A 12,054-nucleotide genomic window follows, 5' to 3' on the forward strand; every position below is an offset into this window, starting at 1 on the left:
TGTTAGCTAATCCAAGTTTATCATTTTAAAAGACTAATTGATCATTAGAAAACTCTTTTGCAAAAATGTTAGCACAGCTGAAAACTGTTGTACTGATTAAAGAAGCAATAAAACTGTCCTTCTTTAGACTAGTTGAGTATCTGGAGCATCAGCATTTGTGGGTTTGATTACAGGCTCAAAATAGCCAGCAACAAAGACTTTCTTCTGAAACTCGTCAGTCTATTCTTGTTCTGAGAAATTAAGGCTATTCCATGCGAGAAATTGCCAAGAAACTGAAGATATCGTACAACGCTGTGTACTACTCCCTTCACAGAACAGCGCAAACTGGCTTTAACCAGAATAGAAAGAGGAGTGGGAGGCCCCGGTGCACAACTGAGCAAGAGGACAAGTACATTAGAGTGTCTAGTTTGAGAAACAGACGCCTCACAAGTCCTCAACTGGCAGCTTCATTAAATAGTACCCGCAAAACACCAGTCTCAATGTCAACAGTGAAGAGGCAACTCCAGGATGCAAGGACTTTTCTAAGTGACCCTAAACTTTTGAACGGTAGTGTATATATATACAGTACCAGTCAAAAGTTAGGACACACCTACTCATTCAAGGGTTTTTCTTTATTTTTACTATTTTCTACATTGCAGAATAGTGAAGAGATCAAAACTATGAAATACCACATATGGAATCATGTAGTAACCAAAAAAGTGTTAAACAAATCAAAATATATTTTATATTTGAGATTCTTCAAAGTAGCCAATGTTTGCCTTGATGACAGCTTTGCACACTCTTGGCATTCTCTCAACCAGCTTCACCTGGAATGCTTTTCCAACAGTCTTGAAGGAGTTCCCACATATGCTGAATACTTGTTGGCTGCTTTTCCTTCACTCATCTCAAACCATCTTAATTGGGTTGAGGTTGGGTGATTGTGGAGGCCAGGTCATCTGATGTAGCATTAGGACTTTGCTTGTGCTTAGCTATGTTCCATATATTTTTATCCTAAAAAATGACCTAGTCATTGCTCGATGACAAGCATGTCCATAACATTGTGCATGCTTGAAAATATGAAGAGTGGTTCTCAGTGATGTGTTGTTGTGTTGGATTTGCCCCAAACATAACACTTTGTATTCAGGACAGAAAGTTAATTTCTTTGTAACAATTTTGGCAGTTTTACTTTAGTGCCTTATTGCACACAGGATGGCATATTTTGGAATATTTTTTATTCTGTACAAGCTTCCTTCTTTTCACTCTGTCATTTAGGTTAGTATTGTGGAGTAACTACAATGTTATTGATCCATCCTGTTTTCTATCACAGCCATTAAATTATGTAACTATTTCAGTCACCATTGGCCTCATGGTGAAATCCCTGAGCGGTTTCCTTCCTCGCTTGCAACTGAGTTTGGAAGGACGCCTGTATCTTTGTATCGACTGGGTGTATTGATGCACCATCCAAAGCGTAATGAATAACTTCACCATGCTCAAAGAGATATTCAATGTCTGCTTTTTATTTTTACCCATCTACCAATAGGTGCCCTTCTTTGCGTGGCATTGGAAAACCTCCCTGGTCTTTGTCGCTCAATCTGTGTTTGATAATTCACTGCTCGAATGAAAGACCTTACAGACAATTGTATGTGTGGTGTACAGAGATGAGGTAGTCATACAAAAATCATGTTAAACACTATTATTGCACACAGTCCATGCAACTTATGTGAGTTAAGCCAGTTTTTACTCCTGAACTTACTTAGGCTTGTCATAACAAAGGGGTTTAATACTTGACTGAAGACATTTCAGTTTTTCATTTTTAATGAATTTGTAAAAATGTCAAAAAACATAATTCCACTTTGACATTATGGGGCTGTAAACACAAGAAAACGTGGAAAAATTCAAGGGATGTGAATACTTTCTGAAGGCACTGTAGGTTGAAAATGTCAGTGAAGACACTTGCCAGCTGGTCAGCGCATGCTCTGAGTAGACGTCCTGGTATTCTGTCTGGCTCTGCAGCCTTCAAACCACTAATTACAGAAGAATTCACAAGACAAATATAAAACCTTGTCTTATATTTCTTTACTTCAGAAAACAGTTCTACATTTAAAAACATAATTCATAAAAAAGCTAATACAAATTCCTGTACAATAGGGACATTTTAGACCATAATTCAAAAGTGAACATGCTTCCTTCCCTGCTATTTTGCAATGCAACCTATAATGCCACACTGCTTTGAAACAGTTGAAACAAGGGGAATGTATTTAATGCTCGAACAGGCTTTGTCTTACTTCTTCAGTGACATGACTGACTACAGCCTATGGAAACCCATTCCATCCAATGACTACTATGAATTTAGGTTTCTATGAAAATAATGTGCAATAAACATCCCAATAAAGAAATGGAATGTAACCATTGCTAGACTACTAAGTGGTATGAATGTGTCATGGTGAATGAATGTTAGTTTGTTTGACCCCATGTCTAAGTTACCCCAGCAAGAGTAGTTACTGAAAGTAGACTTCTTCAACTGGCCCAAGTAGGCCCTCTAGAGTTGATATGAGGCTGGTACAGCTATGTCTGTGCTACACTAACCTTATCCCCAGGCTAACAGCTAGAGCGAGAGAGAGAGACAGCTGGTGGACAAGACTAGTGCTACAGTACATCCACTTTGTGCAGTTATCATTCAAACCAAGTCATTTCTTTAACGCTGAATAAATAAACGAAGGCATCACCCCCCCCCCACACACACACACCTTATTAGGTGTTTTTACCACAGTGTAGACTGAGTTAAACAGTCCTTTGAGGAAAACAAACACATGAACAACAGATAAGACGATCCAACTAAGTGGTAATAAAGAAAATGCAGTGAGTGTAGCCATAGTAGTGGACCATTTAAACCACCAGTGGTGCCAGAAGGACCGGGGTGGTGGTGGTGGCTGAGGGTTCGATGCCCGGGACCAGGGGCCGTTCTGGGTCAGGGGGAGGACAGGCCTTGTTGAAGCGGAGGTCCAGGATGTGTTTCTGCAGGTGTCTGATCCAGTCCTCCTGTACTGACTGAGATCCATGGAACACTGCCTCACAGAACCTGAGGGATGGAATAGAACAGAAAGCAAGAGAGAGAAGGTTGGTTAATATTAATATACAAACAGACATTCTGTGAAACATTGTGGAACCCGTAGTGCAGACCCTCGTACGATGCCAACAATAAATCATCAGGCAATCTGAGTTCAGCGCACATTGAACTATCAGCGTTTTGGCAATCAGCTCACCGGCACTTGAGGGTGTACTCTTTGCCCACTTGTTTGACGAGAGGAGTGGAGGGAGGCCTGGGAACCAGGGAAGGGATGTTTCCTGACCGGGGGGGTTGTTGAGAGCTGCCGTCTCCCTCTGCTCCCTCTGTATGGGCGGTGTGTTTAGGGACCCGCCGCTCAAAACCTGGCAGACCGGTTGGAAGGGGGTTTAAAATCAGAGTCTACCATAGCTCAACGTTGGTTTTATCAGAGGGTTTACAGGTAGAAAGTTCTGTAGGGTGTGTTTGTGTGTGTGTGTGTACATGCACGTTTGAGTCGGTTTCCATCTCTCACCTCTAGGAGAGCGTATGTGGTTGAAGTCTCCTCTAGCCCCCTGGGACTGCGTATGAGTGACGGTATGATGGTGATATGACGAGTGTCCCGTCTCTCCCTGTGACCTTTGACCTTGAGCTGTCCTGGACGAACCCCCGGCGACCCTGGCCACCTCTCGGCCCGCCCTGCGCCCCAGCCCCGCAGCCCTCTGGGCTCCCGAGGAGAAGGAGCCTGAGTCTGTGGAGGGAGAGTGGGACGGGGCGTTCCTCTGAAAGGGGGAAAGAAATCAAGTGTTGGTGAAATAGTTTTCCCTCTTAAGTTGGACAGAATCATCTACATTCACCTGGATTGGTTGTAGAAATAGCATACAGCACACACAGACTGATGTTAGCAACTACAGAGCACTGCTATTGTATTGGTGTCAACCTGCTGCTTTCCTCTCAATTTAAATCAAGAACTGGTTAGAGATCGTCCACTCATCTAGTCTCCCCAAGCCTCAGCTACTGTTTAGAAAAGCAAGGACGAAACCCAGCCGCTCTCTGAGACTGAGTTGAAGCACTCCTGCCACCCAACTAAGCAGCTGGACAGTACCTAAACGTCATGCACTTGAGGGGATGTGATTGTCACTTGCTTTTAATCCAAGATTCAGTGATCAGCCCCACTGCCACAGAGCAATTAGATCCAAACCTAATGGGCGCTATACTTAACCAATAAGGCCAGAGGGGGTGTGGTATATGGCCAATATACCACGGCTAAGGGCTGTTCTTAAGTACGACACAACATGCTGTGCCTGGACATAGCCCTTAGCTGTGGTATATTGGCCATATACCACAGACCTCCAAGGTGCCTTATTGCTATTATAAAACTGGTTACAAATGTAATTAGAACAGTCAAAATAAATGTTTTGTCATACCTGTGGTATATGGTCTGATATACCATGACTATCAGCCAATCAGCATTCAGGGCTTGAACCACCCAGTTTGTAATAGAAGATGTAACACTCACCTTAAACCTGATGTTGAGGTCACCGTCGCGGTACTGGCGGTGGATCTCCGCGGCCTTGCGGGGCTGCCTCTGGATCCAGGCGCTGAGCAACTCGATGGGGGAGGCCTTCACACCCTCTGCCCTCCACTCCTTAACCCCCAGCTGGCGGAGGTGGGCCCGGGCGTGGCTCGCCAGCGCCGTGCGGTTCTCAAAGTCAAAGCCGCACAGCTCGCAGCACGCATCCCCGGCTGGAAGGAGAGAAGAGGACGGGGGGGGGTTGAAAACAGACGTTTGAAGGTTGATGCTTTTCACGTGATAAACGTTTCTATTTCAGCACTAATTACTAGGCAGGTTACCTAGTTGATTTTTTAAATTTATTTTTTACTAATAATGGAATCATTCACCTTTGGCAAGAGCATCTTAAATACAATTGCCATCACAGCTGCAATGGAAAACAGTTGCCTGCCACAAATAACCTGGCTGAGATCCGCTGGTCTTTACTCAGGCGTGAGCACTGTTAGTTTACCAGACTGGGAGGATCCATTCTTATCAGGGGAAGGCTTGTCGTTGAGGGAGTAGTCCAGTGGAGGAGTGAACGTCCTCTTAGAGCCCCGGGGAGCCCACAAAGGCTCCGAGAACCTCCTGTGATTGGCCCAGGCCGGGCCGGCGCTGGAGTGAGCGGACGCTGGCTCCCTCTTGACCTACAACACAAAACATCTTTATTGATCCAGTTCAACAGGTTTTTTGCCATCACAGCCCCCAATCAGAGGAAGGACCTAAAAAACTGTCAAAGACTTCAGCCACCCAAGTCATAGACTGTTCTCTCTGCAAGTGGTACCGGAGTGCCAAGTCTAGGACTAAAAGGCTCCTTAACAGCTTCTACCCCCAAGCCATAAGACCGCTGAACAGTTCATCAAATGGCTAGCTGGACTATTTACATTGACCCTCTTATGTTATTAATAATCCATTTTTGCACGGACTCTCTTGTACAGGCTTGATGTACACTCACTGGACTCTAACCACACACGGACATACACACACATGCATATTGACGCCACACACACGGACATGCATATTGACGCCACACACACGGACATGCACACCCATGTATATTGACGCCACACACACGGACATACACACACACACACACACATGCATATTCATGCCACACACAGAGACATACACACACATGCATATTGACGCCACAAACACGCTGCTGTTACTCTGTTTATTATCTATGCATAATCACTTTACCCCTACCTACATGAACATATTACCTCTATTAGCTCAACTAACCTTCACCCCCGCACATTGACGCGATACCAGTACCCCTTGTATATAGCCTCGTTGTTCTTTTTTTGTGTCGTTTTTGTGTCGTTACTGACGTTAAACAAAAATTCAAAGGGCAGTGAGGCACATTTCCGCATATGACCAAATTCAATGTTTTTGCTTACTGTTTCATACACATCTGTGCTTTTACGAAGAAAAATACATGTAGCTATGAGGATTCTACGTTTAAATTCATAGCTACATCCATTGTAACAAGAAGATGACAATGGTGGTCATGTCAAAAACTAAAACAGTTGACTCATGGCTCAAATCTGATCAGATTTGGGCTGCCTGTCTAAATACAGCCATGAACACAAGGTAGTTCAAGTTGTATTAGTCGTATGTACAGGATACGCATGGTATATATCATCCAACGAAATTCTTACTTGCACAAGGTAGTTCCAAGTGCACATGTTCTCAATTTATTTAATGTATTATAGACAAGTCACACTGACAGATGATGAGAATAGTCTTTGGCATGTATCATACAGTTGAAGTCGGAAGTTTACATACACTTAGGTTGGAGTCATTGAAACTCGTTTTTCAACCACTCCACAAATTTCTTGTTAACAAACTATAGTTTTGGCAAGTCGGTTAGGATATCTACTTTGTGCATGACACAAGTAATTTTTCCAACAATTGTTTACAGACAGATTATTTCACTTATAATTCACTTTATCACAATTCCAGTGGGTCAGACATTTACATACACTAAGTTGACTGTGCCTTTAAACAGCTTGGAAAATTCCTGAAAATTATGTCATGGCTTTAGAAGCTTCTGATAGGCTAATTGACATCATTTGAGTCAATTGGAGGTGTACCTGTGGATGTATTTCAAGGCCTACCTTCAAACTCAGTGCCTCTTTGCTTGACATCATGGGAAAATCTAAAGAAATCAGCAAAGAAAACAAATTGTAGACCTCCACAAGCCTGGTTCATCCTTGGGATCAATTTACAAATGCCTGAGGGTACCACGTTCTGTTTGGCCATAATGACCATTGTTATGTTTGGAGGAAAAAGGGGGAGGCTTGCAAGCCGAAGAACAACATCCCAACCGTGAAGCACGGGGGTGGCAGCATCATGTTGTGGGGGTTCTTTGCTGCAGGATGGACTGGTGCACTTTACAAAATAGATGGCATCATGAGGTAGGAAAATTATGTGGATATATTGAAGCAACATCTCAAGACATCAGTCAGAAAGTTAAAGCTTGGTCGCAAATGGGTCTTCCAAATGGACAATGACCCCAAGCAAACTTCCAAAGTTGTGGCAAAATAGCTTAAGGACAACAAAGTCAAGGTATTGGAGTGGCCATCACAATGCCCTGACCTCAATCCCATCGAAAATGTGGGCAGAACTGAAAAAGAGTGTGAGAGCAAGGAGGCCTACAAATCTGACTCCGTTACACCACCTCTGTCAGGAGGAATGGGCCAAACTTCACCCAACTTATTGTGGGAAGCTTGTGGAAGGCTACCCGAAATGTTTCACCCAAGTTAAACAATTTAAAGGCAATACTACCAAATACTAATTGAGTGCATGTAAACTTCTGACCCACTGGGAATGTGATGAAAGAAATAAAAGCTGAAATAAATCATTCTACTATTATTCTGACATTTCACATTCTTGAAATAAAATGGTGATCCTAACTGACCTAAGACAGGGAATTTTACTAGGATTAAATGGAATTGGGAAAATTGGGAAAAACTGAGTTTAAATGTATTTCTCTAAGGTGTATGTAAACTTTCGACTTCAACTGTATGTATGTATGTGTGTATATATATATACATACATACACACACACACTACCGTTAGAAAAAAGGTTGTCCATTAAAATAACATCAAATTGATCAGAAATACAGTGTAGACATTGTTAATATTGTAAATGACTATTGTAGCTGGAAACAGCTGATTTTTTTATGGAATATCTAAAATGGGCCTTTGTACACCTATATCAGCAACCATCATTCCTGTGTTCCAATTGCATGTTATGTTAGCTAATCCAAGTTTATAATTTTAAAAGAGTAATTGATCATTAGAAACCCCTTTTGCAATTATGTTAGCACAGCTGAAAACTGTTGTACTGATTAAAGAAGCAATAAAACTGGCCTTCTTTAGACTAGTTACGTATCTGGAGGATCAGTATTTGTGGGTTCGATTACAGGCTCAAAACGGCGATAAACAAAGGACTTTCTTCTGAAACTCGTCAGTCTATTCTTGTTCTGAGAAATGAAGGCAATTCCATGCGAGAAATTGCCAAGAAACTGAAGATCTCGTACAATGCTGTGTACTACTCCGTTCACAGAACAGTGCAAACTGACTCTAACCAGAATAGAAAGAGGAGAGGGAGGCCCTGGTGCACAACTGAGCAAGAGGACAAGTACATTAGAGTGTCTAGTTTGAGAAACAGACGCCTCACAAGTCCTCAACTGGCAGCTTCATTAAACAGTACCCGCAAAACACCAGTCTCAACGTCAACAGTGAAGAGGCGACCCTGGGATGCTGGCCTTCAAGGCAGAGTTGCAATGAAAAAGCCATCTCTCTGTCCAGTGTCTGTTCTTTTGCCCATCTTAATCTTTTATTTTTATTGGCCAGTCTGAGATATGGCTTTTTCTTTAGAACTCTGCCTTGAAGGCCAGCATCCCGGAGTTGCCTCTTCACTGTTGACATTGAGACTGGTGTTTTGCGGATATTAACTGTCCAGAGTTATATTTGCTTGCGTTGCACATCATTTTATTATCAGAGCGTGCCAGTGGACTTCTGGTAAGTATGCTTTAGTGAGAAAGTGTTTGGATCAGGTACAACTATGTTTACCTACCCTCAAAATGAATATTTATGAGCAAATTCCCACCACCCACAACTTCTCACCTCAATGCATTTTTTGAAAATTTGAAGGGGTTGGTCTGAAATTGGGGTTGAGAGTTACCCTTTAAGCAGAAGTTATGATTCGCCCCTTAGTGCCTTGCTCGAGGGCACAACAGCAGCAGGTAGGTAGAACATGATGAGATATTGACCTGCCCTCCATTGCCAACTGGACTGCACACAAACACGCACTCACCTGGGTGGCAGTGGCACTGCCCTCCTTCAGCAGGATGACTCTCAGCAGGTCGATGGGCGACTCGTTGACAGACCACATGACTCCTAGCTGGCGCAGGTGGGAGCGGGCGTGGCAGGACAGGGCCTTGCGGCTGTCAAAGAACTGGCCACAGAATTCACAGGTGATCATGAGCTCCTGGTCTGAACCTGGGAAAGGGAGGGAGGGATTTGTCCCATGACATGTCACTGCATTTAGCTATGTTGCTTTGACTGAATGGATGGTCAATGGTCTGAGTGCAGTTATTCAATGGTAAAACAGAAAATAACAAAAAAGAGGGACTTTTACATCAAACAAATTAGAAACCACAGAATGTATACCACTTGGTCAAAAAGATAGGACCCACATCTTACCGGAGTTGAAGGACTGGCCATTTTTGGCCAACTTCTGAGAACCCTGAGATCCATTACTGCTGCTGTACCCCCCAAGCGGACTGGAAAACCCCACATCCAGCTCCATCTCCAGGGGCTCCGGCTTGGGATAGACCAGGGTGGAGCCCTTCTTGGCCTTGGACCTGGGATTGTGGCTGGAGGCCAAGGGGCTGAGGTGGGCGTTAGCTGGGGATCTAGCTGGAGACCTGGCTGGGGCAGGAGACTGAGAAGGGGTCTTGGTGGTGGTGTTACTGGGTCGTACTGATGCAGCGGCCGCAAGCACGCCGCTGCTGACCAGCTGCTGGACCGTGTCGATGGCCGACGCCTTGCCCAGGAGGTCGGTGACGCCGAGCTGGCGCAGGTGAGAGCGGGAGTGGCTCGCTAGGCCTTTGCGGTTCTCAAACTCCTCACCGCACAACACACAGGTGAACTCACCTGTATTTCAAATAATATGTTTTTGATGAATCACTTAAGGTTTTATCATTTACCTTTCTTGTTCTGTTCTTTGAATTGTGACATCCCTTTAAAATGACTTAAACTAAAATGACAAAATTTGACTAATATGACTTAAACTAAATGGATGTACCAATCGCAGATTGCCCCTTTAAAAATAACTTGAAACTCACCTGTGCTGAGCCTATGATCCTGTGGAGCGGTTCCTTCTGATGCGGAGGGCTTGGGCCGTTTGTTGGAGGGAGGCTGGTGAAGGGAGGAGGAGGGGGATCCTTTATGTCTAGCAGGCGATGTGGACGAACCAGAGCCGGAGGGACGTTTGTTAGAGTTAGAAGACATAGAAGGGTTATAGACGTTGAGACCTTCACTTGCTATAGGTTGGAGGTCTTCCGCTTCCATGATCTGGTAGAGGAATTCTATTGGTCCTCCTTTAGTCTCGGTGTTCTCGGTGATGCCGAACTGGCGCAAGTGGGCCCGGCAGTGACTGGCCAGGCCTTTGCGGGACTCGTACCAGGCGCCGCACAATTGGCACACATGCACCTCGTCATTGGTGTCCATCGCTGTAGAGGCAGGGGAGGAGCCAGAGACTGGTGTTAGAATGTGCCATGTTATACTTGAGCTTAATAATGTCATTACATAAGAACAGAAATATCTATCTGTACACATGTAATGGTACAATGTTCAATTCCACAAATATAATAGGCCTAATATGTGGCTTCCTGATGACAAACATCTAATAACGGAACACTTAAAATATCCACTCCAATCGAAAACACCCAGGCTGAGACTTACCCAGGGTGAGAGGGGCATCCGTCTCCTGCGGTGCCCAGGCAGGCTTGGCCGAGGCCAGGCTCGCTCCCCCTGAGGGTGACGGTGTCTTGCCTGCTGTTAGGAACGACGACATGGAAGACTGCCGAGGCTTGGCCAAAACTGTCCCTTTACGAGCTACCTTGGATATATTATTCTGTGGGGTTGTCACTACTTTGACCCTACCCCCAAGAGGGGTCTCCTTCTGGGAGATGAGTGTCCCTGACCCCTTGGGTTTTTTGGGTGAAGAGTAGACGGGTTTGGGTGGGTGCATGGAACCGTCCCTGTCCTGAATCAGCTGGTAGAGTAAGTCGATGGGAGCTCCGCTGTTGTCCGAGACATCCACGCCGAGCTGGCGGAGGTGGAGTCTGGCGTGACTGGAGAGACCCCGCCGCGTCTCGAAGTAGGTCCCGCACACCTCACACATAACCGGGGCCGGGGCTGAGGGACAAGAGAGAGAGGAGGGAGGAGAGGAGAAAGGGAAGAAGAGAGAGAGGAGGAAGCGAAGAGAGGAAGTGGTGCAGAGGAAATAGTAAGACTGTGAGTGTAAATCCAGAGACATTCTGAATCTGATGAGGCAAAACTATTCTTCTAATCAAAAATGGTTCCAACTGGCTCAGACTATAATTCATGCACACCTTCTCTTTTCCTCTTTGTTCTTACCCTCTTCTTTTGTGTTCTCCATGAGTACTGGTGACTGGATGACTTTGATTCCAGGGATGAAGATGGAACTAGCCTAGGATGTTGTCTTCTTCCGTACATAAGATAATTGAGAGAAGGGAAATGGATAGAAAACATATGGTGTATGTCTTAGCAGCTCATTGGTTAGAAAGTAACTGAAACAGCATGCCGCATCCAGTCAATTCAGACCACTCTGATTTGGTCATAATGTAAGTTACCAGTCAGTTCCAACTCGAGGGCTGTCAAACTTCTTAAATGACACTCAGACTAGCAACAGCAACTGAGTTCCCTTTCAATAGATGTAAACAGAGATAGGAGTTAACTTGCTCAGATTGTAAGGTAGCTAGCTAGCTAGCTGCCATAACGATTTGAAAATACAACTCCACAACTTGGCTATCGGACTCAATTTAGCAAAAAATAATACGTAAACTGGTATTGTAGTTAGTTAACTAAATGACTGCACTTTGCTAGCTAACGTTAGCTTGCTGGCTAGATAGCTAGGTTTGTTGAAAACTGGATTTGTCAGAGAAGAGGACACTTCACAATAAGACATGATAGGTAGCTAAGAACTTAACTAGTTAAACAGACCAGAACTCACTGAAAATATACAATATTATCCTCTTTAATAATTTAACTCGACAATTTAACCCATGTTCCACAATCAGCGCCTGTGAAGAGTTTACAGCAATCGTTTCCGGGTCAAAATATTTCCTCATACAAATTAAAAGTCCTTGTTTTAAATCCATCGATTGAACATTAAAAAGGTATAATATAATGTGGTGTAATTCCACAGCAACACTTTTGT

The 12,054-nt window shown here is 44.1% G+C and overlaps 1 protein-coding gene across 6 annotated transcripts; it reads right to left on the bottom strand.

Annotated features, from left to right (window-relative positions):
• Positions 1-2,036: 2,036 nt before the first annotated feature.
• LOC106564568 (protein Wiz) lies at positions 2,037-11,947 on the bottom strand. 6 transcript variants are annotated; one of them, XM_014130710.2, is made up of 12 exons: positions 11,848-11,935; positions 11,468-11,538; positions 11,232-11,319; positions 10,554-11,009; positions 9,935-10,321; positions 9,291-9,743; positions 8,902-9,086; positions 5,047-5,221; positions 4,542-4,768; positions 3,558-3,804; positions 3,243-3,408; positions 2,037-3,058 (listed from the first exon to the last, which is right to left on the bottom strand). In XM_014130710.2, the coding sequence occupies exons 3-12, from the start codon at positions 11,251-11,253 to the stop codon at positions 2,866-2,868; spliced, it is 2,511 nt and encodes an 836-aa protein (XP_013986185.2). In that variant the 5' UTR covers positions 11,254-11,319; positions 11,468-11,538; positions 11,848-11,935; the 3' UTR covers positions 2,037-2,865. The 6 variants fall into 6 exon arrangements, with proteins under 6 accessions (XP_013986185.2, XP_013986182.2, XP_013986187.2 ...); XM_014130707.2 differs by lacking the exon at positions 11,468-11,538 and having other exon boundaries at positions 11,848-11,947; XM_014130712.2 differs by lacking the exon at positions 11,468-11,538 and having other exon boundaries at positions 11,825-11,947.
• Between the last annotated feature and the right edge of the window lie 107 nt (positions 11,948-12,054).

The sequence above is a fragment of the Salmo salar genome, chromosome ssa12 (assembly GCF_905237065.1).
Source record: "Salmo salar chromosome ssa12, Ssal_v3.1, whole genome shotgun sequence".
Classification (NCBI taxonomy): domain Eukaryota; kingdom Metazoa; phylum Chordata; class Actinopteri; order Salmoniformes; family Salmonidae; genus Salmo; species Salmo salar.

Bases quoted from the DNA above. Each gene is read 5' to 3' on its own strand.
- LOC106564568 (XM_014130707.2), bottom strand. From the start codon at position 11,253: ATGGAGAACACAAAAGAAGAGG. The intron at 11,010-11,231 runs GTAAGAACAAAG...CTTGTCCCTCAG, and splicing joins GGAGAACACAAAAGAAGAGG to CCCCGGCCCCGGTTATGTGT. The intron at 3,409-3,557 runs GTGAGAGATGGA...CCGGTCTGCCAG, and splicing joins CCACATACGCTCTCCTAGAG to GTTTTGAGCGGCGGGTCCCT.